Source organism: Bos taurus, chromosome 6, assembly GCF_002263795.3.
Source record: "Bos taurus isolate L1 Dominette 01449 registration number 42190680 breed Hereford chromosome 6, ARS-UCD2.0, whole genome shotgun sequence".
NCBI lineage: Eukaryota > Metazoa > Chordata > Mammalia > Artiodactyla > Bovidae > Bos > Bos taurus.
Window position 1 is genome coordinate 6,498,032 of NC_037333.1, and position 16,271 is coordinate 6,514,302.

General features: G+C 42.8%; 1 protein-coding gene across 5 annotated transcripts in view; it reads left to right on the forward strand.

The window, feature by feature from the left end:
• The window catches only part of SEC24D (SEC24 homolog D, COPII coat complex component), a 173,416-nt gene that overhangs the window by 65,307 nt on the left and 91,838 nt on the right, over positions 1-16,271 (forward strand). For 4 of the 5 annotated variants that reach the window (XM_059887854.1, XM_059887853.1, XM_024993483.2 and 1 more), the window contains 4 exons: positions 5,123-5,252; positions 10,747-10,895; positions 12,165-12,440; positions 12,981-13,111. In XM_059887854.1, the coding sequence (XP_059743837.1) occupies positions 5,123-5,252; positions 10,747-10,895; positions 12,165-12,440; positions 12,981-13,111 (686 nt within the window). The remainder of the gene's footprint in view (positions 1-5,122; positions 5,253-10,746; positions 10,896-12,164; positions 12,441-12,980; positions 13,112-16,271) is intronic. The other variant, XM_024993484.2, reaches the window with a different exon arrangement.

Consider the following 16,271-nt stretch of genomic DNA (forward strand, 5'->3'; position numbering starts at 1 on the left):
ACAGCAGGGGCACCTAACCAAGGCTTACAGGTGAAGGGAATCTTCCTGGAAGGAAGGACCTGAAGGATGAGTGAGGGTCGGCCAGAGAGGGAGGCAGGTCACTGGGATTGGAGAGGTGGCACCTTTGAGGACCTGCAAGAGGTTCACCATGGCTCTAAGGACAGTAGGGTGCAGTGAAGCATCTTAAGTGGGGAAGGGTCACGTATATTGTTTATTTATATTCCGCGTTAGAAAGAGTTGTGAGGAGGGAATCAGTGGGCACGCTGCTTTCTGGAGCACAGTTTCGGGTCCTCAGCACTGTTGACGTTTGGGGCCAGCTAATTCTTTGGTGTGGGAGGCCGTGCTGTGCATCCTAGGGCCTTTAGCAGCATCCTTGGCTTCTATGGAACGTCAGATAGCAGTGCTCCCCCTTCTTCTCCCACCCCTGGTCCCAAGCCATCGCAACCGAAAATCTTAGACCTTACCAAGTGTCCCTTCAGGAGCAGCATCACCCTTGGTGAAGGACCACTTGTCTAGAAGCTGAGCAGCAGGAACTGTTGATGTCCTGGAACCAGGGGCTGTGGTGAGGCTTCTAATGAATAGTGAACTTTTGTAGGAATAGCACCAGCCACAGCACCTTAGAAATGAGTCATTATGGTTCTGCCCGTATAATAGGGACTTTGTTTATTTTAGATAAACTTCTTTCTTTCTCAAATGCTTTTTAATTTTGGTTTCAGTGTGTCAGATCCAGGGCCAAATCCAAGATACGCTTTTCTGGGATGTTGTCTTGGTCAGAGGTCAGTCTAGCAGAAAGACATTTGTAAAAGGGTATCAGGAAGCTAAGAGAATAGTAGAGTCAGAGAACCAGGCTTGGGACTCTGCGGTCACGGAGCTGACATCCAGTAAGCATTGCCTTTCTACACGGGAGCTGTCTCTAGAGCACATGGCAGCCCAGCCTGTAAGAGTCTAGGAAATGGAGATTCCATCTTTCCAGCTCAGGACCACATGGAAAGGCAAGCCAGAGAGGAATTAGAATTGGTATTGCGTAAGCTAGTCTGTAAAAAAAGTCATTGCATTAAAGGCCAGTTTATGATTTTAGATATTTTTCTTTGGACATTGTTGTTGTTGTTCTGACTGAGTTAGACACTCAGTCGTGTCTAACTCTTTGCAGCCCCATGGACTGCAGCACGTCAGGCTTCCCTGTCCTTCACTGTCTCCCAGAGCTTGCTCAAACTCATGTCCATTGAGTCACCGATGCCATCTAACCATCTAATCCTCTGCCGCCCCCTTCTCCTCTTGCCCTGAATCTTTTCCAGCATCAGAGTCTTTTCCAGAGAGCTGGCTTTTTGCATCAGGTAGGCAAAGTATTGGAGCTTCAGCATCAATCCTTCCAATGAATATTCAGGACCAATTTCCTTTAGGATTGACTGGTTTCATCTCTTTGCTGTCCAAGGGACTCTTAAGAGTCTTTTCCACAATTTGAAAGCATCAGTTCTTTGGTGCTCAGCCGTCTAAAGATTATGGTCCAACTCTCACATCCATGCATGACTACTGGAAATACCATAGCTTTGACTAGGCAGACCTTTGTCGGCATAGTAATGTCTCTGCTTTTTAATGTGCTGTCTAGGTTAGTCATAGCTTTTCTTCCAAGGAGCAAACATCTTTTAATTTCATGGCTGCAGTCACCATCTGCAGTGATTTTGGAGCCCAAGAAAATAAAGTCTGTCACTGTTTCCACTTTCTCTCCATCCAGTTGCCATGAAGTGATGGGACCAGATGCCATGATCTTAGTTTTTTGAATGTTGAGTCTTAAGCAAGATTTTTCACTTTCTTCTTTCACCCTCATCAAGAGGGCATAAACATAGTTAGATCTTTCTCATGGTATGGTTTTGCTTTCCTATTAAGGTTCTCATACTGAAATTCTCATAACCTGATTCCTCTTTACCTCTGATCAGTTATGAAAATGCCAGGTATGTGACCAAAGACTATGACTGTGCAGATAACAGCGATACTGGTTTCCTTTGCCCCGAGAATAGAGTCCAAATGGTACCTGGGACTTTGTAGTCTGACCCCAGCCAACCTGGACAGCCTCTGCCCCCGCCACTTCCCCACCGTCTGTCAACACTTCGCCTTTTGCCTGATCACACCCCGCTCTCTCAGATCTTTAGTTAAGCTTTGCCTCTTGCCTGGAACCCCCTGTCCTATCTCTGTGCTAAGACAGCTCCAGCCCGTTCAGAATTCACCACGAGCAGGCCTTCCTCTCTAAACTTTTCTTGATTCCCATAGGAGGTGTTAAGTAGTTCCTCTGCATTTTACACTTGTCACCAGGGGCTGTAACTGTTTGTTTACATGGTTGTCTGTTCCCTAAGAGCTCTAAGTGCCTCAAAGGTACACTGAATGTATATTGAACAAGAATGAATTTGAATCATTGCTACAGAGTTGATTTCCAAAAATAAAAGGGAAAGAATCTTTTAGTAAGATTTGTGTGAGACATTTCTGCTTGAGTGTGGAAGAACTGTTTTTGGTTTGGTTTGGTTTTTAGAAACAGGTTTATAAATATATGCGTCTCATGTACACATGAAAATACCAGGGCATGAATAACTCCGAGAACTAGTTTTTGATGCTGTATGAGAGCTGCTGATGAAACTGCTGTTTGCATACCTATTTAAGGAATGAGAATATCTTTGGATTCTTGAAGTGCCTTTAATTATTACTGCATTAGTGCTAGTATTGTAGATTTTCTATTTTTGTCCAAAATAATGTTTTAAGAATGAAAATACAAGAGTGCATATAATTATGATATATGTATCTTGTTAGACTATATTGATAAATCTTTGGAAAAAAGGAGACAAAAGGTATGACCAGGGTGAAGAAACTAAGATTTCTTGGGAGATTCCCTTTATATATCTGACATTGTTCTGGATGCTCCTATGCCCATTACCTAGTTTAATTCTCAGAATGATCCACAGAGACAGGGGACAATGTTGCCATGGTACGGTGTTAAAAGTTTAGGTTCTGAAAGAAAAAAAGTATCTTTTTAGGGTCTCAGGTGTTTAGTGATACAGGAAGAATGCAGACTCCAGTCTGTATGGCTATAAGTCTCATGTTTTTCTAACTCTGCTGGATTCGAGGTATAAACTGTATATAAAAATAAGAATAATATTTGTTGTTTTTGTTCTTGGTATATGGAAAATGGCTAAAAAAAACTGTGACGGTAAAGTTAATATAAATTTTTTCTTAAGTTTGAGGAAATCAGTTTTAAGAAAAGAAACCTTTGTATAAGTTTTACTAATATTATTCATGACTACTGCTACTTCACTGGCTATGTTTCATTCTGGATTACCCAGGCATCTGAGAGCATGCCCTTCAGAGGGTTATTATGACCACATAAGAAATTCTTCCTGGGCCACTGTAGGGTCATCCAGTCACTTTCCTTACTCTCTAAGGGAATAAACTTTCTCGGAAGATGAAAGAAGAAAGGAAAAAAAAAAAAAAAGAAAGAAGAAAGGAAATGTTGAGTATGAAATACCACTGTGAGGTCAAATGGAAGAGTTCACAGAAGGCAGCCAGGAGGTCACTGGTGACAGTGCCAGAGAGGAGAATGGGGTCAAAAGTAAAGTGAGTGAGAGAAAGAAAACTTGTGGTTACCAGGGAGCAGAGCAGAGGCAGGGTAAACTGGGGGATTGGGACTAACACATACACTCTGCTGCTGCTGCTGCTAAGTCACTTCAGTGTGTCCGACTCTGTGCGACCCCATAGACGGCAGCCCACCAAGCTCCCCCATCCCTGGGATTCTCCAGGCAAGAACACTGGAGTGGGTTGCCATTTCCTTCTCCAATGCATGAAAGTGGAAAGTGAAAGTGAAGTCGCTCAGTCACGCCCGACTCTTAGCGACCCCATGGACTGCAGCCCATCAGGCTTCTCTGTCCATGGGATTTTCCAGGCAAGAGTACTGGAGTGGGGTGCCATCGCCTTCTCTGCATATGCACTCTACTATATATAAAACAGGTGACTAATAAGGATCTACTCTATAGCACAGGGAACTCTACTGTACTCGGTAATGGTCTATATGGGGAAAGTATCTAAAAAAAGAGTGAGTTATGTATAGTAACTGATTCACTTTGCTGTGCTGTTGAAACTAACACAACATAGTAAACCAACTATACTCCAATAAAAATTAGAGGAAGAAAAGTTGAATGATCTGGAACAAAAGCAGGCAGAATGGGAGTAGGGACAAACACATAGAAGAAATGTACTTTTTCTCTTTTTTCTTTGCTGAAGTCTGAAAGGGGTGTCACAGGTAATCATGTTTGAACCTTTCCTTCTGCAGTGAGGGGAAACTGAGGCCCACAGAGGTAAACTTCTTGCCCAGCCTGGCTGGATGGGGCATCACACTGCTCTAACCCAAACTCAGTGATTTTTCTCCTTTACCACCATTTCTCTGTAAGAAGAAGGAGAGAAAAAATGTTTGAGAACAGTTTTAAAGAGAAACTTTTAAAGATCTCTGTTGTAGAAGAGGTGCTTGTAAGTTAAAACGGGCACTGCTGGGAGCATCTTCATCGCATGTGGTCTCGTAGTTTGTATGAGAAACTGAGATGACTTGAGCAGGCCCTCAGCTGCTTGTCACCCAGCCCGTGGGAATCCTGGAAAAATGATTAACTCTGAGGTCCATGCTCTGGATCCATGGGAGAAACAGATGCCCTTCTCCATTCACTTTCCTCATGCTGTAACTCAGGCATTTTCAGAGGTCCTTTCCCCCTGTAGTTAGAGTTACTACGCTTTGCGAGGCCTCATACTGTTTTTCTCCCCCGATTTGCAGTCTGATACCCAGTGGGCGCATTTCACTGTGTACTCGGGCAGTCTTTATGCGATGGTGCATTTCTGTCAGGGTGCCTCTCTACCAGACACAAAGATTTGCTTCTGTTTTAGTTTCTGGTTAAAGTGGTGTCCGCACTCCTGTCACTGTGGCGGTCAGTGATGCCGCAGCCTGGCGTGGGTGAGTCTGTGCCGGCGAAAGCAAGTGTGAAGGAGACCCTGTCCTAACCCATTCTGCCCCTCCTGCTTTCCATTTTTGACCTGTTACCTTTGTGTTCTCTCTCCCTGCACATTCACACTCTTCTAAGCTCCTGTCCTTCCCTTGCAGGCATGATAAAGCCGGCGGGGCCTCTGGGGGCAGCTCCCCCTGGGGGGATGTTGCCTCAGGGCCATCCGCCTCCTGGACCCCATCAGTTCGGCCAGAACGGAGCTCATGCGCAAGGTCCTCCTCCACAAAGGTGAGCTAGAGGCTAACCCCCATCTGTGTAATCTGCTGAGACTGTCTCACAGGTCCCTTTTGGATGTGCAGGTTTGTCGATTGAAACTTTGACCTCTCGATGCCTCGAAAGGATCTATTGGAAAACGGTCAGGAAACAAAGTGTTTCAGTGCTAATAAATAAAATACCAATACAGTTAAAAAAATAATGAAAATGACTTGTGTCAGTAGCTTTTAGTTTGGAATTGTATTCATCTTGTGTGTATGCGTGCTCAGTTGCTAAGTTGTGTCCGACTCTGCAACCCCATGGACTCTATCCGCCAGTCTCCTCAGTCCATGGGATTTCTCAGGCAAGAATACTGGAGTGGATTGCCATTTCCTTCTCCAGGGGCTCTTCCCAATCCAGGGATTGAACCCACATCTCCTGCGTTGGCAGGTCGGTTCTTTACCACTGAGCCACCAGGGAAGCCCATGTTCATCTTAGTGCTTTGTATTAATCTCTAATTCCTTCAGATGTCTGTGCTTTATATTCTCCAGTGGAATTTTAAATCATCTGTTCCCTTAAATCCTTTACAGAACTGAGTTCAATGCCAGTAGGTGCTGAATAAATACTTTAAAAAAATTAAATCAGATTGCGGCCAGTGGTGAGGACTGTGGATTTGATGTGGAAGGCACACAGATGCCAGTGAAGGACTGTTGAAAGGCAGGGCGATACTAAAAACAACCCAGGAAATCATTCTGTTTGTGTTTATAAATTAAGGAAGGGAGAAGTGGGAGGCGGGCCCGGAGAAGCCAGGGTGTGGGATGTGGGACATGCTGGGAGCCCTGCAGCCGCTTGGGACTGTGCCCTGCAGGGGGAACCCACCTCACACCTTCCTGGCTGGAATCCCATTGCCGTGTGTCCTGTGAGGTGTTGCTGTTGAGAATCCCAGTGCTAAGTGGTAGACAGTCTTTACGTTGGCATTTGTCCAAGGATTACCCAGAGGCTGTGTTCCCAGATCCCTTCCCTAGGTTGTCAGGCTGCAGGATTGGGGCTGGGGCGGGGAGTGGGCCCTCTGGAGGGCTCTGGACCCTGCCAGTAGTGAGGCCCTTGGGTTACCCTTTCGAGACCTAGTCCCTGTTGATGGGGAAACCCCCTCTGGCACAGTTTAAATCATCACTGACAGGGCATTCGTGAGGCTGTCATTTCCTGGTTCTTGTTCTGATAACATTTTCCATTGAAACGGTAGCTCTGAGATGCAGTGAAGGTTATTGTAGGGATCACTGGATGAGTGAGTCTAAGAAATTTGGTTTCCATGGGACTGTGCTTTGAACACGGAGCATGAAGTCCAAGGCCCCAGTTCAGGACATGCCCCTCCGACCCCTCGTCTCAACAGTGTAGCAGTGGGGCCTGCGGGGAGGACGCGAAGGTTGAACCCAGACGCTACCTCTGGTTCATTACCCTTGTGATGCTGGTGACGTTCCTAGGCCTCTAGATCTCATTTTCTTCACTTGTAAAATGAAGAAATAGAATGCTCAGTCCTGAATATAGGCAAGATGTTCTGGAGAAGTACATTGTTGTGAACTGTCAAGCAGGTCAGATTATTTTTTTAAAGAAATGCAAAAATAGAACAGCCGCTTTGAAGTTAAAATTCGAGTCACCAGAAATAGCCTAGATTGCTTTGAACTTTTTGGTTATTTCCACTTGTTTTGCTTGAATTAGGTTGCTTGTGTGTGTGTGTGTGTGTTAGTCACTCAGTCGTGTCCGACACTTTGCAACCCCGTGGACTGTAGCCCCCCAGGCTCCTCTGTCCATGGAATTCTCCAGGCAAGAATGCTGGAGTGGATTGCCGTTCTCCTCCCTAGGGGATCTTTCCGACCTGGGGACTGGGCCTGGTCTCCTTTGAGCCACTAGGGAAGCCCAGGTAAATCATGGACTTGGCCATCAGAATGATCTTGGCTGTGTGGCTGTGCGCTCTGCACGGCATCTGCCACAGTGATGAGTAGCAGAGATGGTAGGGTCGGGCGTGTGTGATACTTGTGGCTCAGGCAGTTCTGGCTGGACAAGTTGCTCTGCCTCTGTGTGCCTTGGTTTCCTCATCACAGGTGTAGCAGTAAAGATGTGCTGGTGAGGATTTTGGTCATTAATCCATGCAGATAACCTCGCACTGCGCACAGCGCCCATCAAAGGCAATGTGCATTAGCCGTTATTGATACCAGCTCACTGGACTTGGGAAGTCTCTGGTCTGTTGCTTGCCCTGCCTGCTAGCTCAGTGCAGCTACCTATCACAGCTCAGTTGAGGAATCTGCCTATATTGTGATTCCTAGGGAGACACTGACAGATTTTGCCCCATCTCTTTCTCCTCCTGTACTGTTCAATTGCTTCAGCTTAAACTGAATTAAAGGTTGGAAATGGAGCTATAGAGACTGAATTTATGGTTGACGGTGGGGAAAGATGGGGGTAAGGGATAGTTAGGGAGCTTGGGATTGACATATACGCACTGCTGTACATGGATAACCAAAGAAGGGCCTACTGTATACCACAGGAAACTCTGCTCAATGTTATGTGACAGCCTGGACAGGGGAGTAGTTTGGGGGAGAAGGGGTACATGTTTATGTATGGCTGAGTCCCTTTGCTGTTCACCTGGAACTATCAAACTTTGTTAATCAGCTATACCCTAACACAAACTAAAAAGTTAAAAAAAAGGAGAGATCTGGTGTTCAGGCTGAGCCTGTGTTGAGACTCCCTAGCCTCATAGGACGCTTTTCTGTGTCTGCAGTTCAGTGCAGGGCAAAGGGCCCAGTGACTGTGCTGATGAGTCATTCCAGCCTGATGACAGGGGTTGTCAGAGAGCAAAGGTCACATGTGGCCTTTTTGTGATGATCATAGCACTTCAAGGAGTCATTTGTCCTGAGAGGACCCATCCTAGAAGTCTTTTCATTTTTTACCACATCTAAACTGTTGAATAAAGTCATTATGCTGACTTAAATTTTAAAGTCATGATTTTTATTTTTAAATATTGCTATTTCAAAGTTTTCTAAAACTTAAAAATCATACCTAGTCATTTGGCTTTTTTATCTTGGCTGAGGCAAAATAAATGTCTTAAAATTGTAAATGGTACTAAAGTTCTCTACAGTGTGTTACTGCTGGGTGGGATTAATTTCTTATATAAAATCTATAACCTAAAGTTCCATTTTTTAATTATTAAGGGAAAATTTAATTGTAAGTGTTCTGTTTTGACCCAAGAAATGGGAAATTACATGAGAGGGAAGGTGGGAAGGAGACTTGTCTTCCCAAATTGAAGCTATTACTAGGGTGAATCTACCAAGAAATTGGTTTCAGTGGAAAAGTAGAAAACAAGAAAAATAAGAGGAACACATCGTTGTTTTCTTTTTCTTTTTTTGTGTGTATGTGTAAAGCAATGATGGTTTGGCAGAGCTTTTATCTTATTCAATGGGCTTAGTATTTAAAAATCTAGATTTTGTATCTATCTAATCTTGAAAAATTTGGTACCTTATCTCCAGATTCTAACAAACTTCAGCACGTCACTCACTTCTTAGGCAGTTTGTTGTTAACTTGAAGATGAAAAGTGTTTGAGGTTGAGCAGACCACAGACAGCTGAGTCATCTCTTGAGAGGTTTGGGGTGAAACCGAGGCTCAGTTCTCATATTTTATTAATCCTCAGGTTATAATCCTTTATGGTCCTTTTTGATTACCTCTTCTGACATTCAATGAAACAGTTAATTAAAATATGTAATTGGAGCTTTTCTATTCTAAGTTTCATTATAATTGTGTTAAATCTATAGATTTAACTTGAAAAGGATTGATATCTTAATAACTGAATCTTTTGATTCATAAACAAGTATATTCCTCTATTTAAGTCTAGTTTAATTTCTCTTAGCAATAATTTATATCTTCTCATATAGAGGTTTTGCACTTATTTTGTTAAATTCACTCCCAATATTGTATGTTTTTCAATGGTATTATAAATGGTGTATTTTAAACTTTCACTTCCTCATTGTATGTTGCTAGTATATAGAAATAGAATTCATTTTTGCAAAAAAAAAAGTAAATGTTTCTTAACCAAGAAACATGCTGAATGGAGTAATCAATGAGAAATACTTAAATCTGTATGATTTTTAATTCTAACCACATTGTATTTAGAGCAGGAAAGGGACCGTTCCATTTTTATGGATTGAAAACTGAGAGCTACAAGGAATTACATGGCTTGTCCCAGTTCACACAGCAAGTCTTTAGGTTAGGAATCAGGGGCCTGGATTCTCACTGAAGCTCTGAGATCCACATGGCCTTGAATAAACTAATTTTGAAAAGTAATGAAACTTGAAAAATATTAAACCACTTTGTATGTTTAAGATGTTTTGTTAATCTTTTCATATGTGTATCAGAGCTTTTAAAAATATTTTTATTAAAAAGTTATTTAATAAAAGTTATCCTTTCAATACTATTTTACTTTTACTTTTAAGTTGATAATATTGCTTGACTGATTCATGTTGACATATGGCAAAACCACCACAATGTTGTAATCATCCTCCAATTAAAATTGATTAATTTAAAAAATCCAATCTGTTTAAGAGTTAGGTTGGTCAGAAAAAAAATTTGTGAATTTCTGATGCCTAACTCCTAGGATATGTATTAGGCAGTGAATGATAAGTTGGCATTTATGGGTCAAAAAGTAATAGCTAATGGTTGTTTAGTCTCTCATTCCGTATTTTAAATCTTTAACCTTTTGTTAAGAAATACTTGAGGGTGCTTGTCCTACTTCTATTTGAAACCTATTTCATCCTGTCTGTACTATCTATCTCTTTAAAAGTGATTCACAGGATTTTATATTTAAGAAATATTGTTAACATCTATGAAATATTTCTGAACATGTTGGGGAAATGTTTTTTCTCGAAAGAATGAATAATACTGCCCGCCTTCTCTGGTTAGCCCAAACCCTGTTGCTGGACCTCACGCTACAGTCCCTAACGTGTTCTGTAGCATACGCACATTCTGCCTGTGTGCAAATGTGTCCTGTTACCTATGAAACCCCATGAATGAGTTTTCAGAAAAAGACAGCATAATTTTTTGAAAAAAATGAAATGATTTCTTTTTATGAAGCAATGGATTTACAAAGCATATCTTTAACACAGTTCTCAAAAACTTAATTCTAAGTGATCATAAAGATACAGTCAACAAACAAAGCATTTTAGTTTTCTTGGTTTCTGTCCGATTGATCATTAGCCCTAGTATAGATGATTTCTAATGGACTCAGCTTCCTAAATTGATTTCCAAAACTTGTTAAGTGATGACCATTAGAATTTTTTTTTTTTTTTGGCCGTGTGTCTTGATATCTTTAGCATGTGAACATAAATATGGGATGGTGCTACATGATTGATTTTGAGCTCATGTCGAGGGTAAAGATGTATCATATAGTATCAGTGGTTTTCCTAGTGCCCACTAGACAGGCTGATTGAACTTTGCAAGTTGTTGTATGTCATTTGCGTGCGACATTAACACCCCTTTTCTCCCTCAGATTTCCTGGCCCTCCACCTGTCAATAGTGCGGCCCCCGCCTACCCACCATACTCGCCCTCAACACAGTCGTCATATCCAAGTCCAGGGTCCACTTCGTCCGTCGCCCAGCTGGGCAGTCAGCTCAATGCTATGCACATTAACAGCTATGGTAACAATTTCATTTTTCATGATTATTGACTGCCTTGTCTCATGAGTATTTTCAGTAAGAAACTTTTCCCTCAGATTCAAAATAGAAATATCTCTGGTATACCATATTGAACTAATTTTGGACATTTTCATATAAATTATCTGTATTATGTATGGCAGTAATTTTTTTTTCCAAATTATGCTGCCATTTATTTCAAGGTAAGTGAAGGACCCGCAGAATGCCTTACATTCAACACTACACCAATAAAAAACAAAAAATACTGACTTCACAAATAAACATTAGAACAGTGAAATTACTTTAAGAAATGTAAGTTTTAACCCTGTGTTTATTGTGAGGCCCACAAATCAAAAATATAATATTCTTAGTTTCACAGTGCATTTTAAATTCTGCGTTTAGATCATGGGAGGAATGGAAGCTCAGATGTGAGGCAGAAAAGATTAATAGAGAAGACAGTTACAGTACTGAGATGTTCATCAGTAGAAATGCTGTCTATTTTAGGAGGCATGGACATGTTCTCTGGGACAACTGCAGGGTCAGCCATTGATCTGGATGACCAATGTTTTCATTACTTATAGTTAGTTTCTTAAAAGTATCAGTAAAACTCCCCTCAGAATATTTCCTTTTACTGGTTTCAAAATGGATAAATCTTCAAAGCAGCAACTCAGTTTCACATAATCAGGGGAAGGAAGAAATAATCTGGTTCTACAACTTCAAATATGACTGGATAGAATTTTTGTTGCCAGTCCCTTCTCCTTCGTTACTTCTTCCTACTTCCAAAATCCATTCTATCAAGTCAAGCACAGGATGCAAATAATTTATTGACCTGAGTAAATAATGCTTGTTATGTAAAAAATTTTTTTCTTCTGTATGGTTTTCTATACTCTGCACCAGACAAAGTTCAGTTGCCCAGTCGTGTCCTACTCTTTGTGACCCCGTGGACTGCAGCACGCCAGGCTTCCAGTCCACTTTTCATGATAATTAATGCCATGTATCATGAAAAGTGGATGCAACTGAGTTAAAATTTATCCCTCTAATTTTCTATCATTATAAATGTAGCTCTTTTAAAATTCTTCACTTGTATTAAATACCCCAAATAGGATTTGTGTTACTTTCCAAATGATGATTTCTTCCTGTGGGGGAAAAATTGACTTGTAAGAGTGCCTTCTTGCTTTACTCAGGAAAAGGAGTGTCCCTGTTGTATATATGTGGTAGAAGTGAAAGAGTTGCGGAGTATGGTGTTTAGGTCGGCTGGTCTTCTGTTTTGCCTAGGTTCAGGGGTGGCCCCCCCAAGTCAGGGCCCACCTGGCCCTGTGTCAGCAGCATCATTCCAGGGGCCTCCACAGCCTCCACAACCATCCATTTTGCAGCCTGGATCTCAGATTCTGCCCCCACCGCCCACTGCGCTCAACGGTCCCGGTGCCTCACCCTTGCCTCCGTCAACGCACAGAGCAGACGGGCTCCCTGGGCCTGCTCCTCCGAACGCCCAGTACCAGCCCACGCCTCTCCCAGGACAGACCCTGGGCCCTGGATATCCTGCACAGCAGGGTAAGGTTGCCTCGGGTTACCTGGGGGTACCCTTAATTGGGGATCAGGTTTGTTTCTATGTTACTGCTGCTGCTGCTGCTAAGTCACTTTAGTTGTGTCCGACTCTGTGCGACCCCATAGATGGCAGCCCACCAGGCTCCCCCGTCTCTGGGATTCTCCAGGCAAGAACACTGGAGTGGGTTGCCATTTCCTTCTCCAATGTATGAAAGTGAAAAGTGAAAGTGAAGTCGCTCAGTTGTGTCCGACCCTCAGCGACCCCATGGACTGCAGCCTTCCAGGCTCCTCTGTCCATGGGATTTTCCAGGCAAGAGTACTGGAGTGGGGTGCCACTGCCTTCTCCGTACTAGACATCTATCCCTTACTATTTTTGAATAGTGTAACCAGTAAAAAGAAGAGGAGAACTGTAGATGTTTGTTTTAATTCCCTGCCTTATTTAATATAAGAAATGCAGCATTCTCGACTGAACAGCATAGTATTGTCAGTGAGCCCTCCATCTGCGTTTTGGGGTTATAGTCATTTCTTTTTAAACTTTCTTCCAAGCAGCTAACTACGGGCCCCCAGTGGCAGGTGCACAGCTCTCCTACCCGGGAGGGTTCCCAGGAGGGCCTGCACAGATGGCTGGCCCACCGCAGCCCCAGAAGAAGCTGGATCCCGACTCCGTTCCCAGCCCAGTAAGTGCTCTGCTCTCCGTCTCCCTCACGAAGAACCCACTCTTCATTCAGTGTTCTCAGAAGCTCTTCAGTCTGTCAGCGTTTACCCTGTCCTTTATCGTCCGAGCACAATACCCATCACGTGGGTGAGGCTCATTTCCCTCTGTGGATGTCTGGGGTGGGGAGGGCGCGTCATGGTATACCAGAGGTCTCCATGAGAGAGGCAGCCTATGTGGGCTTGTTTGGTATCATGTAATCTTGGCAGGATCCACTGATGTTTATTCTCATGTATATCAGCAGTATTTATTGATAGTTAATGATTCATTTGTAGTAAAAATATATCTATATAAAAATGCTATTTTCAGAAACTAAAAGATCCTTTCAGGACACCCATAGGAGTGAAAGTACAAAGTATTTTCAGTTCAGTTCAGTCAATCAGTCGTGTCTGACTCTTTGCGACCCCATGGATCGCAGCACGCCAGGCCTCCCTGTCCATCACCAACTCCTGGAGTTCACTCAAACTCACGTCCATCGAGTCGGTGATCCCATTCAGCCATCTCATCCTCTGTCGTCCCCTTCTCCTCCTGCCCCCAATCCCTTCCAGCATCAGAGTCTTTTCCAGTGAGTCAGCTCTTCGGATGAGGTGGCCAAAGTACTGGAGTTTCAGCTTTAGCATCATTCCTTCCAAAGAACACCCAGGGCTGATCTCATTTAGAATGGACTGGTTGGATCTCCTCACAGTCCAAGGGACTCTCAGGAGTCTTCTCCAACACCACAGTTCAAAAGCATCAATTCTTTGGCGTTCAGCTTTCTTCACAGTCCAACTCTCACATCCATACGTGACTACTGGAAAAACCATAGCCTTGACTAGACGGACCTTTGTTGGCAAAGTAATGTCTCTGCTTTTGAATATGCTATCTAGGTTGGTCATAACTTTCCTTCCAAGGAGTAAGTGTCTTTTAATTTCATGGCTGCAATCACCATCTGCAGTGATTTTGGAGCCCCCCAAAATAAAGTCTGACACTGTTTCTACTGTTTCCCCAAAAGTATTTTACGTATTTTTAAAAACTGGTTTAAATAAAATTAGAGCTATAACTTATTCTCCTCCACTGAAGTGAGTTTCTTTAGAAGAGTACTCTTTAGTAACTATATCAGTCAGCTTTATTAGGTTTAGTCTGCATATCAAACAGTCCCAATTTAGCTTACATCCACAAAGATTTATTTATCACCTAGGTTACCTGTAAGCTGCATTAGCTGCAGTTTGATTTTAGATTCTGCTCCATATGCCCTTATCACTCCAGAATCCAAAGTGAAGGGGTATCCCTAATGGGGACATGTATTATCATGATAAAGGGAGAAAAGGAGGAAAACTGGTTAAAAGGTGCAATAGCTCTTAAAGCTTCCAGTCAGATGTAACACACATCAAAATCACTCACACGTCCTTGGCTGAAGCAAGTCATATATCAAAGCCTGACGTCAGTGGTGGAGGGATATAAATGTTTGCCTCAGAAACTGGACATCTTGTGGCTCTGAGCAGGGATGTAAACTCCTTTGGAGTAAGAAAGAAATCGTTTACAGTTAACTTTCATCTTTGAAGTGGTTTTATAAACATAAGTAGAAAAATTTAGAAAGAGACTGAAGAGCACTAAGAGATACTATGTTTATATTTTATATTATTTATAACCTAACTTTTGTATTAACAAATCATCAGAAAACTTAGTAGCTCAGAAGCGCTATTTATTAATGGTCATGAGTCTGGGCAGGTTTGCTAATCGGGGCTGGATCTGACTGATTTTGGTTGGGCTTGCTTTGTGCATGTGGGGTCAGCTAGAGGCTCGGCTGGAGTCTGGATGGTCTAGGATGGTCTGTGCATTTTCTGTGGTTGCTGTAGCCAAGTACCATGAACTCAGTAGCTTAAAGCAACAGAACTCTCTTGTCTTTGAGTTCTGGAGGTGGTACGTCGGAAGTCAGCGTGTAGGCAGTGCTGTGCTCCCTCCAGAAGCTCCATGAGAGAGCCTTGTCTCTTCCTTATTTGGCTTGTAGTCTCATCATTCCAGTCCTCGCCTCTGTGGTTACATCACCTTTCCCTCTTCTCTGTGTCTTTTCCTCCAGGTGTCAGTCTCAAAACTGCTTGTGCCTCTCTCGTAAGTTTCATGTGATTCCCCTTAGGGTCCACCAGATAGTCTAGAATAAGCATCATCTCTCAAAATTCTTAAATTCGATCAATTCTTTTGCTATATGCAGTTTTTGTTGTTTAGTCAGTAAGCTGTGTTCGATTCTTTTGTGACCCCATGGGGTGTAGCCCACCAGGCTCCTCTGTCCATGGAACTCTCCAGGCAAGAATACTGGAGTGGGTAACCATTTCCTTCTCCAGGGGATCTTCCCAACCCGCGGGCCAAACTTGCGTCTCCTGCTTTGCCTGCAGATTCTTTACCTTCTGAGCCCCTGGGAAAGCCCCATATGCAGTGTCCTTACTGATGATCATATTTCCAGCCATTACTTTTCTAGCTTAATATTGGGTTGGCCAAAATGTTCATTCAGGTTTTCCTATACGATGGTATGGAAAAACCTAAACGAACTTTTTGGCCAACCCAATATTAAATTATTCCATTTGAAGAAGTATCATGTATTTATGTGATTTACAGTTTAACTTCTTATTTCTCTGCTTGTATGTAACATCTGCAGTCTCTCTAGGTCGTTTCACTTCATTCTCCGATGCTTTTGACACCCGGTTTGTTATTAATCTCTCCAATACTGTTTCTGTTGCAGTTATTGGCAATTTTATTATCCGTCTGTAGACTCTTCCATCTCCAGTGTCTCTCAGTTCTTGATCTTCCTTCCTTCCGATGTGCTTTTCATCTGCCCCACATCTAGTCTTACCGTGGCTCCTGTCAATGACCGTGTACCTTCAAAGTCTCAGTTGAAAACATTCCATCCTGCAACCACTGCCTCTTATCTTTTCAGCTCATTCCCTTTAGGACTCAAACTCCCATAATACTTCACCCACCAGGATTTACAGTCTACCATTTCTTCTTGATTCCCATCACCTTCATCTTCTCACTTCTCTTATGCAGCTTAGACTCCGTCATCTATAATTATAAATCTGTCCCTTGCATCTTCCGCTCTGAATTCCTTTGCCCCCTCCCTCCACTGGATTCATCTGGAAAATTCCCATGTGTTG